This window comes from Coregonus lavaretus, assembly GCF_964263955.1.
Source record: "Coregonus lavaretus genome assembly, chromosome: 1".
NCBI lineage: Eukaryota > Metazoa > Chordata > Actinopteri > Salmoniformes > Salmonidae > Coregonus > Coregonus lavaretus.
In genome coordinates this window covers 22,543,761-22,561,316 of record NC_139988.1, presented here as the reverse complement: position 1 = coordinate 22,561,316, position 17,556 = coordinate 22,543,761, and the positions used below count along the sequence as shown (strand labels likewise).

The window sequence follows — 17,556 nt, the reverse complement described above, 5'->3', positions numbered from 1 at the left end:
GGTCACTCATTTCGCCCATTCTAACGTTCAATCGAACAGTAACTGAATGCCTCGATGCCTGCTTTATATAACAAGCCAGGGCCACGTGATTCACTGTCTGTAGGAGTGATACATTTTCGTGAACGGGGTGGTGTACCTCATAAACTGTATGCTCTTGGTAACGAGGTGTTTTTGCCCACAGGACTGCTGCTGACTGGATGTTTTTTGTATGTCGCATCTTGTGGCACTCCAGACCAAAAGGTTGCAAGTTTAAATCCCGAGAGCATTTATGCACACTTCGGGCTAGATTCTATCAGATCTGCACCAGCTATGCGGGTGTCGGTAATCACGTGTTTGGCCACAGACCTGGTGGTGAAGCAGGAAATTCAGGTTGCTGGCATCCAAGAGGTTGTGAGTTCAAATCCTCGGTGTGGTTGCGTCCCAAGTGTGCTAACCAATGTTGAGGTCAATTCCATTCAAGTTCCAGTCAATTCAGAAAGTGAACCAAATACCAATTCCAAATTTTCCAGTATTGAAAATAACTGTAATTGGAATTTCTGTATAGCTGATTACAGTTTGTTGTTTCACATTATAAACTGGGTGGTTCGAGCCCTGAATGCTGGTTGGCTGACAGCCGTGGTATATCAGACCATATACCACAGGTATGAAAAAACATGTATTTTTTCTGCTCTAGTTACATTGGTAACCAGTTTATAATAGCAATAAGGCACCTCAGGGGTTTGTGATATATGGCCAATATACCACAGCTAAGGGCTGTGTCCAGGCACTCTGTGTTGCGTCGTGCGTAACAACTGTCCTTAGCCGTTGTATATTGGTCAAATACCACACACCCTCGTGCCTTACTGCTTAAAATGTATGCACGCATGACTGTAAGTCGCTTTGGATAAAAGCGTCTGCTAAATGGATTATTATTATTATTATTATTAAGTATATTTACTGCAGAAATACAGTTCAGCTGTAGAAATACATTAAAAGTTGTTTGCACTATTTTCTGTCGATTAAGGCAGCCCTCCGCACTGTGGGTTAAATGCAGAAGACACATTTCAGTTGAATGCATTCCGTTGAACAACTGACTAGGTATCCCCCTTTCCCTTCCTTTCACTGCAACTCAGTAGCTGGTAACTTATTATAAAATGACAGGATTAAAAAAAAAAAAAGTTTGTGCCATAAGCACATCTAAACAAGTATCCTATTAGTTTAAATGCAATTGCAAGTGAAGCGTACCAAGTTAATTTGCAGGACGGATCAAAAAGTACCCAAGAGCATTGTGATTCACAGTAAATATAGCAAAACACTATTACTGTAGAAATGTACAGTAAAATGACAAATATCGACCTCAAAATTAACAGCAATGGCTAACAGTGTAGTTTCATGTTATCACATATTGAAGCACATGATTTCATATGTGGAAAGTCACATGATTTCACAAGACATGAAAACATCTGTTTTTGGAATACTTCACATTTGACATTTCACGTGAAATCATGTCAAAACGTGTTTTTGGAACACTTCACGTGATTTATTTTTTACTTCACATGATCACGTTTTCACATGTGGAATTGCATTTGTTATCGCTGTTCAGCTAAAGTATGACCCAACCTGGAATTTGAATGCACAACCTCTGGATTTGAGGTACACTGACCTTTCTGCTGCGCCACAAAGTCTGTAGCATTCCCATACACATTCATTACCTATAATACATCTCCGCACTTAGAAAAAGACTGCCATCTGCACTGCTATTTTAGTTATCAGTTATTCATTTACATTTACATTTACGTCATTTAGAAGGATTACTTTATCCTATCCCAGGTATTCCTTAAAGAGGTGGGGTTTCAAATGTCTCCGGAAGGTGGTGAGTGACTCCGCTGTCCTGGCGTCGTGAGGGAGCTTGTTCCACCATTGGGGTGCCAGAGCAGCGAACAGTTTTGACTGTTATTCTGACTATTCTCTCATCATTGATTTCATTTACTTATTTCATCAATTTGAGGGTTTTCTGTATAGTTGTATAATGTTGGTGTGGCATATTATTCTGTTTTAATGGTACTCTTGAATCACTATGATATATATAATAGTTTTTCTTGAGTGTATGCAATCACGTCAAATATCACATGAAGTGTTCCAAAAACACATGGTTTCACATGTGAAAATCCAGATCATCACATGTGAAGTGTTCCAAAAACACATGGTTTCACTTGTGCATTCATGTGATTTCCCACATCTGAAATCATGTGGTTTTTCCACAAGGGCAGGGCTCTAAAGTGCGACGAAGGAGTTTTATTTTGGGAGCACTGTGCGACTATGAAAAAAATCTTCCAGATAATAGTTGTTGTAATGATAAGGCTTCACTGTACCGTTGTTTCCGAGTACCCTAGAGAAAAAAGCGAAAACGGCTTGCTTCTAGCCCAACCAGGTCAAAAGATCGGACTCATATTACCGGCGCAACATTTTTATCTTCCTATAGCGGATCGCCAGGACCGCATTTTACATTCATAAACCATGTCGTGGGTCGTTCTAAAACTACACACGCGTCGTTAATAATTTGTTTACACTTTGTTAAATCATGTTACCTCATTGGCTAGCTAGCTAACAACCTGGTAACTTTACCAGTATATCCAAACATTTGGGGGCACAGAAAGAAAGGAAAAGGGATAGCTTCTCCAGGAGATCAATGATCATAGCAATGAATGAATGAAAGATCTCTTGCATGTCGTCATCACAAACCTGACATTTTTAAAGAGACATTGTACAATTTACAATAGGAAAATAGTGCTTTTACACAATGTAAAAACCTAATATTCCACAAATTACTTTGTAATTTAAATGACAGGTATTCAGATAAACATTTTAGCTTTTAACATAAACTAATGTCTTTACAGTGTTACATATTAGTTTCTAAGGCACAACATGTGCTTCAAAAGTAGCTAGAATAAATATAGGCCGTATCTCAATAAATACAAATCGTATTTTCTGGTGCGCCTACATTTCATGTGGTGCTCCTAACTTTTTTAAGTTGAGAGACCAGTGCTATCAATGAAAAATGTGAATTTGGAGCCCTGCTTCGTACAGAACGAGGGAAAGGAAGGAAGGCTTACCAGCCTGGTCCACCTCAGCCTCAGCCTCCAGACGCAGAAACACGTCCTCCAGCGTTGTCATGGACACCCCGTAGTTGATGATGCCCAGGTCTGGCCTGCAGTCTAGTTCTGAGAACAATCCTGAGAAAGGGAGTGAAGTCAAGGTACAGTAAGTACAGAACCACAGATCTAAAACTCTACCTGATATTGATGAACCATAGCAATATCATTCCTAGAAGGTGAATAGCCCCTCGGACCATAGCAATTTGACTTCCCCCTCATGGGTACACTCAATAGGAATTATATTCCTATGATATTAGCTATCAACTGAGTCTTAGTACAGAGATTCGTTTCTGACCTGAAAAGGTGTCCATGCTTTCGAAAGGGAGGGTGAACGTCAGCTCAGCCTCTTGTTGCCGTGACAACTGCGCCTTGGGGACGTGGTGCTTGACCAATGAGGTGACACTATCCACCTCGCACCGTTCACCAATAGACATTCTATAGGAAGAAAACATCTTATTTAGCTGTGGTATGTATGCATTCATCTTACTGTCATCAAACAACATAATTTACAACGAAACAATGTGCTGGATGGCTTAAATGGGTCAAAATGCTTTAGGACGAGATACGTTTTATAGTGCATTTTAAGTGAAATTTGGAGAGCTGTCTGCCGAACTTACCTGAGGTGGTATCCTACTCCACACTTGGTCTTGAGGTATAGGGAAGAACCAACACACTTGAGTTGGCCCTGAGAGATCACAGCTTTGCGGTCTAGAAGAAGGGAACGGGAAAATACAGAAAGAGAGAGAAAGAAATCGAAAGAGATATCGAGAAAGAGATAAATCAAAATGGAGTGTGAAAGATGTAAGTGTATTGAGGGTTAAAGAGAACCCTGCTACAGATGAACACATTGTTAGACATAGAGAGGGAAGAGATGGGTGTACCAGCCAGTATGTCTGCCTCGTCCATGTAATGTGTGCTGAGCACTGTGACTCTGCCTGCTCTGCGACTCTTCAGCAGAGACCACACCTGGTGTCTGGAACAGGGGTCCATACCAGCCGTAGGCTCATCCAGGAGCAGGATCTAAACATATATACACACACACACAAAATCTAATCAAATGTTATTAGTCACATGTGTGGACACAGGTGTGGACTAACAGTGCAATACTTACTTACGGGACTTTCCCAACAATGCAGAGAGAAAAAAAATAGAGAAATAATAGAAAAGTAAAACACGTAATAATAAAAGTAACAATAGATACACAATTAGTAACAATAACTTGGCTATAGACAAGGGGTACCAGTACTGAGTCGATGTGCAGGGGTACGAGGTAATTGAGGCAGATATGTACATATAACTAGGAATAAAGTTACAGATAATAAACAGTAGCAGCAGCGTATGTGATGATGCAAAAAAGGTGAATGCAGATAGTCCGGTTAGCTGTTTGGGAGGGGTTGAGTGGAGCTGAAGAGTGGGATTGAAAACAACAAGATAACTAATGTAAAATATGCTGGGTCCGTAAAATGTATATGGGTTCGGCACTTTTGTGAAATGGCACAGTTAAAAATATATGACAAAGTAGAAATCAAGCTGGATGGGCTTCGGAGATGGATGGGAGGGGTTGATGGTAGCTGAAGGATGGGATTAAAAACAAACAAAAGATAACTGCTGTAAGGTGCATTTTGTCCGTAAAATGTATATAGTATGTATAAGCTGGAAATAGAAGCCTAAGTGTTGTTGTCCATTAGTTTACTCCAATTAGGAGAGGGGTGGGTAAGGGTTAGGGGAAAATAATAAAGGAAAATATATTTAAAAAATATATGCATGTGTATGTATGTATATATTTACAAAAATATATGGGGGATTGGAAATGATGCAGACAATGACATTGATGGAATCTATAATCTATCTGCACTATTAAAGCTGATCTATCCCCCCAAAAATATAATAAAAAATTAAAACTATTTAGCAGTCTTATAGCTTGGGGGTAAAAGCTGTTCAGGGTCCTGTTGGATCCAGACTTGGTGCAATGGTACCACTTGCCGTGCGGTAGCAGACAGACAGACATGTAGACAGACAGGCAGACACACGAGACAGACAGAGAGAGAGAGACATTTGGGTCTGGGAAACCAGTCCTATAAAGTCTGAAATGAACCCCAGAAGAAGGCCATTTGTCTTGTGAAGGTGGATGACCCAGGATCCAGCTACCTTGGGGTCTCCCAGAATGGCTATGCCCACAGACAGTTTCCTCTTCTGGCCTCCACTCAGGTTCTTAGCCTGGGCGTCCATGATCTTCTCCAGATCTAGATCCTTCAGCACCTTGGAGACCTAATGGACAGATCAAACACACAGGTGGAAGGAGGGAGAGAAAAGGATGTAATCACAAACAACACTGACTCAATATTATCCATCTTGTGAGTTGAAGCTGAATTCAGAAATACAGAAGCAACAAAGGCCCGCCAGTTAACAACCAGCCATGCTAGAGTGACCGAGTGATCATATATGATGCATTTTACATTTAACTAATTTAGCAGACGCTCTTATCCAGAGTGACTTGAAACAGCTTACAGCAGCACAACATCACAAGTAAAACCTTCTTGAAAATAGCCGCTATCAATATCTGTACTGGTAATACAAATCCCGTCACCTCATTGTCAATGTCAGAGGGGAGAATCCCTTTAATGGCAGCGAATATCCTCAGGTGCTCTTCTACAGTCAGCACGTCAAAGATGATGTTGAACTGAGGGCAGATGCCAACCAGCTGCTTCATCTCTGCCCCCTCAGCGATCTCTGCCACCGGGGAGCCGTAGATGGAGGCGTGGCCGTCGGTCGGAGGGCAGATCCCACACAGGATGTTCATCAGAGTGGACTTCCCCGCTCCGCTGTGGCCCAGGAGGGCCGTGATCTGACCCTCGTAGATGTCAAAGGTCAAGCCTGGATAGAAGGGGAGGGTTGACATAAAGACATTAGGTTCTACGAAGAGCCTCATATGGAGCCAGCTTCTCGGACACAGATTAAGCCTAATCATGGATGAGGATTAACAGAGAAAGACAACATCAGGATCTGTTAAGGAAGTTCAGAACTCTGGCAATTTCCAATTTGTCTGTTAGATATGACAACTAGAAAAGAGGCTCCACACAAGGCTGACGAGAAATACGTAGAGGAATAAGCCTTACCCCTCAGAGCTTCCACGATGCTGTCCTTCTCTTTGTACACCTTGCGGATGTTGTTAATGCTGCCAGGGTGGGGAGATACAGAGACGAGGGTAAACAACAACAACAGGTTTCAATCTGGCACTCAGTCTTTCTGGGTCAAAGCTAATGGAAGTGTCCAGGCTGCCAGCAGACCAAGCCAGTGGGTTCCTATCAGGTGCTCATCTATATCGATTCAGCTCAGCTGAGGTTCTCTTTTCCCCTGGTAACTCTAAAAGCCTGTATTTCTGTCCTGGAAAGTCAATAATGGGGCCAGGTTTCTCCATAATGTAAGAGGATATATCGGCCCGATCCGGACCTGTCGGGCTGAGGCGGCCACAGAGTCTATTTTCAAACCCACTTGTTACAGAGAGACAAGCGTTCTCTTCCAGCCAGGGACAGGAGCATTATGATAAGAAAGAAAGATAATCTGCACCAAAACATTTCATATCAGGCACCATCAGAACTGACGTGAAGGGAATGTTGCTTTTATCTAACAGGGACAGTCAGGCACTGATTCACACTATAGGGCCGGCCCGAACCTTACTGTGTTCCCTTCACATTGTCCTTTCCAGCATGGTTCAAGCAACTATAGAGGTAAAGTAAGTAGCCTTGTCCGAGCGTGAGGCAGCTTCATGTACAACTACACCCATTGGACAGGACGCTTCAAGCAACTATGGTGGATGCGTAACCAGGCCAGCTCAGTACAGCTTGGCTTAGATCAGTAGTGTGGAAAGGGTATAAAGGGGAGGCTCTTACCGGATGGCTTCTTTCCCCCTGAACTCCGGAGAGACGGGCTCCACAGACTCATCCACTCCTGGGGCCCCGTTCACCTCCGTCTCGCACACAGAGCTCACCTCGACGTAGCGCTTACTGCGCTTGGACCAATAGGACGGCTTTAGGAAGTAGACCAGGGAGCGCCGCATGCCAAACTCACCTGGACGAAGGATACAGAAATATGGAAGGTCATTTGTGGTAAATAGACAGGTCTCTCTTGAAAAAAATAAATCTCAATCAAGACCAAGCTGTATGAGTAAAGGTTAAATGAAATCAATACTTCCTTCATGTGTTGAGAAGAGAGGAGAAGTCAAAACAGTACCTGGTAGGACCTGGTCCAGGTAGACAGCCAGCAGCAGGTAGAGTATACAGTCCAGGACCAGCATGAGAAGGGGGGCGTAGAGGGGATGGGGGCCGTTGGCCAGGGTAGAGAACACAGCTCCGTCCCCCTGGGCCTCCAGGTACACCACCTCGACACAAAGAGAATAGAACAGAATAGCTGTATTACATGGGGGTGGTCTCTGTAAACATTGCACACTTTGTCCTGGACAACATTGACAATAAAATGTTGGGCAATTCCACGGTAACAGGCTGATGCTGTGAGTCCGGTTTTTCCACTTTAAAATGTATGTCAAACAAAAACCAATGATTACAAATTAAACAAACCATACACTTTATACACAAGGATTACTTGTAACAATTTCCACAGAAAATTGTACAAAAACACATTTACTTTAAGAACAGATTTGCAGATGCAAAGTTTGGTAACAGAATGACGGTTTGTGCTGTTTGTTCTATGATTCTGTTACCAAACTTTGCACCGTTTCGCAACAGAAAATGTGCGCTTCTATTGGCCAAGTCCAGTTAGTCGCTCCCTGTTTCGGTCCCTTTTCTCCAGTTTGGTGCTGAATGAACACGACACGGGTGTTGACTGTGTTGGTTACCTGGGCGATGCCGATGGAGAATGCGCTGGGGGACAGCAGACAGAGAACCCAGACCAGCGGCTGGGGAAAGTCCTTCATCAGGACAGTGAACAGGGACAGGCAGCCGAACACCACAGTCAGCATTGAGCCCACCGTACTGGCAAACTTAGGCTTCTTAAACAGAGGGGTCAGCATGAAGGAGAAGAAGATCTGGGGAAGGATAAAAGAGAAGAGTTTAAAAGGGTAGTTCACTTTGAGGTCTGAAATCGGATGGAAACGATAACATTCTAGGTAAGTAAAAAATAACCTACACTTAAAAAAAGTGAACTATCCCTTTATTATGGCCTGTCACAGCCAAAGAAAGTCAACCCAATGCAGCGTCATATCTATTGGTAGAGGGGAGTTAAAGGTTAACAACATCCTATGGTAACTGAAATTAGGAAGTCAATCTCAAGTCTAATCCGTGACACACATGGCACATTAAATAGAAATCTTGGCCTTAAAACTTCTCACTTTTTCTTTGGACATCTTTCCTCTGCCACGCACATAAAAGCGTCTGCTAAATCTAAATATATATACAGTGCCTTCAGAAAGTATTCTTACCCCTCAAGTTATTCTGTTGTGTTACAGCCTGAATTGAAAATACATTTTATTTTTTTATTCTCTCACCCATCTACACACAATACCCCATGATGACAAAGTGACATGTTTTTTTTTTTTATGTTTGCAAATTTATTGAAAATGAAATACAGAAATATTCATTTACATAAGTATTCACACCCCTGAGTCAATACATGTTAGAATCACCTTTGGCAGCGAGTACAGCTGTGAATCTTTCTGGGTAAGTCTCTAAGAGCTTTCCTCACCTGGATTTCACAATATTTGCACATTATAGTTTTTTTAATTCTTCAAGCTCTGTGAAGTTGATTGTTGATCATTGCTAGACAGTATTTTCATGTCTTGCCATAGATTTTCAAGATGATTTAAGTCAAAACTGTAACTAGGACACTCAGGAACATTCAATGTCGTATTGATAAGCAACTTTTAGGTGTTATAGGTGATTTTCCTGCTGAAAAGTGAATGTCTCCCAGTGTCTGTTTGAAAGCAGACTGAACCAGGTTTTCCTCTAGGATTTTGCCTGTGCTTAGCTCTATTCCATTTATTTTTATCCTTACAAAAACTCCCTAGTCCTTGCCGATGACAAGCATACCCATAACATGATGCAGCCACCACCATGCTTGAAAATATGAAGAGTGGTACTCAGTGATGTGTTGGATTTGCCCCAAACATAACGCTTTGTATTCAGGACATAAAGTTAATTTCTTTGCAATTTCTTTTGAAAGTTTTACTTTAGTGCCTTATAGGATGCATGTTTTTGAATATTTTAATTATGTACAGGCTTCCTTCTTTTCACTCTGTCATTTGTTAGTATTGTGGAGTAACTACAACGTTGTTGATCCATCCTCAGTTTTCTCCTATCACTCCGGCAACTGAGTTAACAATGACGCCTGTATCTTTGTAGTGATTGGGTGTATTGACACAACATCCAAAGTGTAATTAATAACTTCACCATGATCAAAGGGATATTCAATGTCTGCTTAGTTTTTTTTTAACCCATCTACCAATAGGTGTCCTTCTTTACGAGGCATTGGAAAACATTCCTTGTATTTGTGGTTGAATATGTGTTTGAAATTCACTGCTCGACTGAGGGACCTTACAGATAATTGTATGTGTGGGGTACAGAGATTATTTTTCATCAATCTACACACAACACCCCATAACGACAAAGCGAAAACAGGTCTTTAGAAAAAATATTAAATAAATAAATAAATGATTTATATAAGTATTCAGACCCTTTGCTATGAGACTCGAAATTGAGCACAGGTGCATCCTGTTTCCATTGATCATCCTTGAGATGTCTCTACAACTTGATTGGAGTCCACCTGTGGTACATTTAATTGTTTGGACATGACTTGGAAAGGCACACACCTGTCTATATAAGGTCCCACAATTGACATTGCATGTCAGAGCAAAAACCAAGCCATGAGGTTGAAGGAATTGTCCATAGAGCTCCGAGACAGGATTGTGTCGAGGCACAGATCTGGGGAAGGGTACCAAAAAATGTCTGCAGCATTGAAGGGCCCCAAGAACACAGTGGCCTCCATTATTCTTAAATGGAAGAAGTTTGGAACAACCAAGACTCTTTCTAGAGCTGGCCGCCTGGCCAAACTGAGCATTAGGGGGAGAAGGGCCTCGGTCAGGGAGGTGACCAAGAACCCGATGGTCACTCTGACAGAGCTCCTCTGTGGAGATGGGAGAACCTTCGAAAAGGACAACCATCTCTGCAGCACTCAACCAATTAGGCCTTTATGGTAGAGTGGCCAGACGGAAGCCACTCCTCAGTAAAAGGCACATGACAGCCCACTTGGAGTTTGCCAAAAGGCACCTTAAGGACTCTCAGACCATGAGAAACAAGATTCTCTGGTCTGATGAAACCAAGATTGAACTCTTTGGCCTGAATACCAAGCGTCACATCTGGAGGAAACCTGGCACCATCCCTACGGTGAAGCATGGTGGTGGCAGCATCATGCTGTGGGGATGTTTTTCAGCGGCAGGGACTGGGAGACTAGTCAGTATCGAGGGAAAGATGAATGGAGCAAAGTACAGAGAAATCCTTGATGAAAACCTGCTCCAGAGCGCTCAGGACAACAGACTGGGGCGAAGTTTCACCTTCCAGCAGGACAACAACCCTAAGCACACAGCCAAGACAACGCAGGAGTACCTTCGGAACAAGACTCCGAATGTCCTTGAGTGGCCCAGCCAGAGCCTGGACTTGAACCCGATCAAACATCTCTGTGGAAACCTGAAAATAGTTGTGCAGCGACGTTCCCCATCCAACCTGACAGAGTTTGAGAGGATCTGCAAAGAAGAATGGGAGAAAATCCCCAAATACAGGTGTGCCAAGCTTGTAGTGTCTTACCCAAGAAGACTCAAGGCTGTAATCGCTGCAACGGTGCTTCAACAAAATACTGAGTAAAGGGTTTGAATACGTATGTAAATGTTATATTTCAGTTTTTTCTTATTATTCTAAATTTGCAAAAAAATCTAAAAACCTGATTTTGCTTTGTCATTATGTGGTATTGTGTGTAAATTGATGAGGGAAAAAAACTATTTAATCAATTTTAGAATAAGGCTGTAACATAGTCTGTTTGATTGAGTGTGTGGACAGGTGTCTTTTATACAGGTAACGAGTTCAAACAGGTGCAGTTAATACAGGTAATGAGTGGAGAACAGGAGGGCTTCTTAAAGAAAAACTAACAGGTCTGTGAGAGCCGGACTTCTTACTGGTTGGTAGGTGATCAAATACTTATGTCATGCAATAAAATGCAAATTAATTACTTAAAAATCATACAAATGTGATTTTCTGGATTTTTGTTTTAGATTCCGTTTCTCACAGTTGAAGTGTACCTATGATAAAAATTACAGACCTCTACATGCTTTGTAAGTAGGAAAACCTGCAAAATCGGCAGTGTATCAAATACTTGTTCTCCCCACTGTATGTATGTATGTATGTATGTATGTGTATATATATATATATATATATATATATATATATATATATATATATATATATATATATATATATATATATATATATATATATATCTATATATGTGTGAGTGTATGTGTGTCAGTTTATCTCAGTTGGTAGAGCATGGCGCTTGCAACGCCAGGGTTGTGGGTTCGATTCCCACGGGGGGCCAGTATGAAAAATGTATGCACTCAGTAAAGGTAAGTCGCTCTGGATAAGAGCGTCTGCTAAATGACTCAAAATTTAAAAATTTAAAATATACAGTACCAGTCGAAAGTTTGGACACACCTACTCATTCAAGTGTTTTTCTTTATTTTTCATATTTTCTACATTGTAGAATAATAGTGAAGACATCAAAACTATGAAATAACACATATAGAATCATGTAGTAACCAAAAAAGTGTTAAACAAATCCAAATATATTTTATATTTGAGATTCTTCAAATAGCCACCCTTTGCCTTGATGACAGCTTTGCACACTCTTGGCATTCTCTCAACCAGCTTCATGAGGTAGTCACCTGGAATGCAATTCAATTAACAGGTGTGCCTTCTTAAAAGTTCATTTGTGGAATTTCTTTCCTTCTTAATGCGTTTGAGCCAATCAGTTGTGTTGTGACAAGGTAGGGGGGTATAGAGAAGATAGCCCTATTTGGTAAAAGACCAAGTCCATATTATGGCAAGAACAGCTCAAATAAACAAAGAGAAACGATGGTCCATCATTACTTTAAGACATAAAGGTCAGTCAATACGGAACATTTCAAGAACTTTGAAAGTTTCTTCACGTGCAGTCGCAAAGACCATCAAGCGCTATGATGAAACTGGCTCTCATGAGGACCGCCATAGGAATGGAAGACCCAGAGTTACCTCTGCTGAAGAGGATAAGTTCATTAGAGTTACCAGCCTCAGAAATTGCAGTCCAAATAAATGCTTCACAGAGTTCAAGTCACAGACACATCTCAACATCAACTGTTCAAAGGGGACTGTGTGAATCAGGCCTTCATGGTCGAATAGGTGCAAAGACACCACTACTAAAGGACATCAATATGATGAAGAGACCTGCTTGTGCCAAGAAACATGAGCAATGGACATTAGACCGGTGGAAAGTTGTCCTTTGGTCTGGAATCCAAATTGGAGATTTTGGGTTCCAACCACCGTGTCTTTGTGAGACGGGGTGTGGGTGAACGGATGATCTCGGCATGTGTATTTCCCACCAAAAGCATGGAGAAGGAGGTTTGTGACACTGTCTGTGATTTATTTAGAATTCAAGGCACACTTAACCAGCATGGCTACCACAGCATTCTACAGCAATACGCCATCCCATCTGGTTTGCGCTTAGTGGGACTATCATTTGTTTTTCAACAGGACAATGACCAAAAACACACCTCCAGGCTGTGTAAGGGCTATTTGACCAAGAAGGAGAGTGATGGAGTGCTGCATCAGATGACCTGGCCTCCACAATCCCCCGACCTCAACCCAATTGAGATGGTTTGGAATGAGTAGGTTTGTCCAAACTTTTGACTGGTAGTATACAGTGGGGAAAAAAAGTTTTTAGTCAGCCACCAATTGTGCAAGTTCTCCCACTTAAAAAGATGAGAGAGGCCTGTAATTTTCATCATAGTTGACGTGTACCTATGAAAGACAAATTGAGGAAAAATAATCCAGAAAATCACATTGTAGGATTTTTAATGAATTTATTTGCAAATTATGGTGGAATATAAGTTTTTGGTCATCTACAAACAAGCAAGATTTCTGGCTCTCACAGACATGTAACTTCTTCTTTAAGAGGCTCCTCTGTCCTCCACTCGTTACCTGTATTAATGGCACCTGTTTGAACTTGTTATCAGTATAAAAAAAAACCTGTCCACAACCTCAAACAGTCACACTCCAAACTCCACTATGGCCAAGACCAAAGAGCTGTCAAAGGACACCAGAAACAAAATTGTAGACCTGCACCAGGCTGGGAAGACTGAATCTGCAATAGGTAAGCAGCTTGGTTTGAAGAAATCAACTGTGGGAGCAATTATTAGGAAATGGAAGACATACAAGACCACTGATAATCTCCCTCGATCTGGGGCTCCACGCAAGATCTCACCCCGTGGGGTCAAAATGATCACAAGAACGGTGAGCAAAAATCCCAGAACCACACGGGGGGACCTAGTGAATGACCTGCAGAGAGCTGGGACCAAAGTAACAAAGCCTACCATCAGTAACACACTACGCCGCCAGGGACTCAAATCCTGCAGTGCCAGACGTGTCCCCCTGCTTAAGCCAGTACATGTCCAGGCCCGTCTGAAGTTTGCTAGAGTGCATTTGGATGATCCAGAAGAGGATTGGGAGAATGTCATATGGTCAGATGAAACCAAAGTATAACATTTTGGTAAAAACTCAACTCGTCATGTTTGGAGGACAAAGAATGCTGAGTTGCATCCAAAGAACACCATACCTACTGTGAAGCATGGGGGTGGAAACATCATGCTTTGGGGCTGTTTTTCTGCAAAGGGACCAGGACGACTGATCCGTGTAAAGGAAAGAATGAATGGGGCCATGTATCGTGAGATTTTGAGTGAAAACCTCCTTCCATCAGCAAGGGCATTGAAGATGAAACGTGGCTGGGTCTTTCAGCATGACAATGATCCCAAACACACCGCCCGGGCAACGAAGGAGTGGCCTCGTAAGAAGCATTTCAAGGTCCTGGAGTGGCCTAGCCAGCCTCCAGATCTCAACCCCATAGAAAATCTTTGGAGGGAGTTGAAAGTCCGTGTTGCCCAGCGACAGCCCCAAAACATCACTGCTCTAGAGGAGATCTGCATGGAGGAATGGGCCAAAATACCAGCAAAAGTGTGTGAAAACCTTGTGAAGACTTACAGAAAACGTTTGACCTGTGTCATTGCCAACAAAGGGTATATAACAAAGTATTGAGAAACTTTTGTTATTGACCAAATACTTATTTTCCACCATAATTTGCAAATAAATTAATAAAAAATCCTACAATGTGATTTTCTGGATTTATTTCCCTAATTTTGTCTGTCATATTTGACGTGTACCTATGATGAAAATTACAGGCCTCATCTTTTTAAGTGGGAGAACTTGCACAATTGGTGGCTGACTAAATACTTTTTTCCCCCCACTGTGTGTGTATATGTATATATATATATATATATATATATATATATATATATATATATATATATATATATATATATATATATATATATATATATATATATATATATATATATATATATATATATAGTGAGGGAAAAAAATATTTGATCCCCTGCTGATTTTGTACGTTTACCCACTGACAAAGAAATGATCAGTCTATAATTTTTATGGTAGGTTTATTTGAACAGTGAGTGACAGAATAACTACAAAAACAATCCAGAAAAACGCATGTCAAAAATGTTAGAAATTGATTTGCATTTTAATGAGGGAAATAAGTATTTGACCCCCTCTCAATCAGAAAGATTTCTGGCTCCCAGGTGTCTTTTATACAGGTAACGAGCTGAGATTAGGAGCACACTCTTAAAGGGAGTGCTCCTGATCTCAGTTTGTTACCTGTATAAAAAAACACCTGTCCACAGAAGCAATCAATCAATCAGATTCCAAACTCTCCACCATGGCCAAGACCAAAGAGCTCTCCAAGGATGTCAGGTACAAGATTGTAGACCTACACAAGGCTGGAATGGGCTACAAGACCATCGCCAAGCAGCTTGACAACAGTTGGTGCGATTATTTGCAAATGGAAGAAACACAAAAGAACTGTCAATCTTCCTCGGCCTGGGGCTCCATGCAAGATCTCACCTTGTTGCAATGAGTTGCAATGATCATGAGAACGGTGAGGAATCAGCCCAAAAGTACACGGGAGGATCTTGTCAATGATCTCAAGGCAGCTGGGACCATAGTCACCAAGAAAACAATTGGTAACACACTACGCCGTGAAGGACTGAAATCATGCAGCGCCCGCAAGGTCCCCCTGCTCAAGAAAGCACATATACATGCCCGTCTGAAGTTTGCCAATGAACATCTGAATGATTCAGAGGAGAACTGGGTGAAAGTGTTGTGGTCAGATGAGACATATATCGAGCTCTTTGGCATCAACTCAACTCGCCCTGTTTGGAGGAGGAGGAATGCTGCCTATGACCCCAAGAACACCATCCCCACCGTCAAACATGGAGGTGGGAACATTATGCTTTGGGGGTGTTTTTCTGCTAAGGGGACAGGACAACTTCACCACATCAAAGGGATGATGGACGGGGCCATGTACCGTCAAATCTTGGGTGAGATCCTCCTTCCCTCAGCCAGGGCATTGAAAATGGGTCATGGATGGGTATTCCAGCATGACAATGACCCAAAACACACAGCCAAGGCAACAAAGGAGTGGCTCAAGAATAATCACATTAAGGTCCTGGAGTGGCCTAGTCAGTCTCCAGACCTTAATCCCATTGAAAATCTGTGGAGGGAGCTGAAGGTTCGAGTTGCCAAACGTCAGCCTCGAAACCTTAATGACTTGGAGAAGATCTGCAAAGAGAAGTGGGACAAAATCCCTCCTGAGATGTGTGCAAACCTGGTGGCCAACTACAAGAAACGTCTGACCTCTGTGATTGCCAACAAGGGTTTTGCCACCAAGTACTAAATCATGTTTTGCAGAGGGGTCAAATACTTATTTCCCTCATTAAAATGCAAATCAATTCATAAAAAATTTGACATGCGTTTTTCTGGATTTTTTTGTTGTTATTCTGTCTTTCACTGTTCAAATAAACCTACCATTAAAACTATAGACTGATCATGTCTTTGTCAGTGGGTAAACGTACAAAATCAGCAGGGGATCAAATACTTTTTTCCCTCACTGTATATATATACAGTGGGGAGAACAAGTATTTGATACACTGCCGATTTTGCAGGTTTTCCTACTTACAAAGCATGTAGAGGTCTGTAATTTTTATCATAGGTACACTTCAACTGTGAGAGACAGAATCTAAAACAAAAATCCAGAAAATCACATTGTATGATTTTTAAGTAATTCATTTGCATTTTATTGCATGACATAAGTATTTGATCACCTACCAACCAGTAAGAATTCCGGCTCTCACAGACCTGTTAGTTTTTCTTTAAGAAGCCCTCCTGTTCTCCACTCATTACCTGTATTAACTGCACCTGTTTGAACTCGTTACCTGTATAAAAGACACCTGTCCACACACTCAATCAAACAGACTCCAACCTCTCCACAATGGCCAAGACCAGAGAGCTGTGTAAGGACATCAGGGATACAATTGTAGACCTGCACAAGGCTGGGATGGGTTACAGGACAATAGGCAAGCAGCTTGGTGAGAAGGCAACAACTGTTGGTGCAATTATTAGAAAATGGAACAAGTTCAAGATGACGGTCAATCACCCTCGGGATGGGCCTCCATGCAAGATCTCACCTCGTGGGGCATCAATGATCACGAGGAAGGTGAGGGATCAGCCCAGAACTACACGGCAGGACCTGGTCAATGACCTGAAGAGAGCTGGGACCACAGTCTCAAAGAAAACCATTAGTAACACACTACGCCGTCATGGATTAAAATCCTGCAGCGCATGCAAGGTCCCCCTGCTCAAGCCAGCGCATGTCCAGGCCCGTCTGAAGTTTGCCAATGACCATCTGGATGATCCAGAGGAGGAATGGGAGAAGGTCATGTGGTCTGATGAGACAAAAATAGAGCTTTTTGGTCTAAACTCCACTCGCCGTGTTTGGAGGAAGAAGAAGGATGAGTACAACCCCAAGAACACCATCCCAACCGTGAAGCATGGAGGTGGAAACGTAATTCTTTGGGGATGCTTTTCTGCAAAGGGGACAGGACGACTGCACCGTATTGAGGGGAGGATGGATGGGGCCATGTATCGCGAGATCTTGGCCAACAACCTCCTTCCCTCAGTAAGAGCATTGAAGATGGGTCATGGCTGGGTCTTCCAGCATGACAATGACCAGAAACACACAGCCAGGGCAACTAAGGAGT

At 42.1% G+C, this 17,556-nt stretch overlaps 1 protein-coding gene across 2 annotated transcripts in view; it reads right to left on the bottom strand.

Annotated features, from left to right (window-relative positions):
* LOC311130156 (cholesterol transporter ABCA5-like) overlaps positions 1-17,556 on the bottom strand; it is a 94,204-nt gene that overhangs the window by 44,566 nt on the left and 32,082 nt on the right. For both annotated transcript variants that reach the window (XM_084162844.1, XM_084162845.1), the window contains exons 8-17: positions 7,987-8,175; positions 7,365-7,512; positions 7,025-7,202; positions 6,251-6,309; positions 5,722-6,008; positions 5,283-5,402; positions 4,016-4,154; positions 3,752-3,842; positions 3,430-3,569; positions 3,093-3,212 (exon numbers count right to left, since the gene is read on the bottom strand). In XM_084162844.1, the coding sequence (XP_084018970.1) occupies positions 3,093-3,212; positions 3,430-3,569; positions 3,752-3,842; positions 4,016-4,154; positions 5,283-5,402; positions 5,722-6,008; positions 6,251-6,309; positions 7,025-7,202; positions 7,365-7,512; positions 7,987-8,175 (1,471 nt within the window). The remainder of the gene's footprint in view (positions 1-3,092; positions 3,213-3,429; positions 3,570-3,751; positions 3,843-4,015; positions 4,155-5,282; positions 5,403-5,721; positions 6,009-6,250; positions 6,310-7,024; positions 7,203-7,364; positions 7,513-7,986; positions 8,176-17,556) is intronic.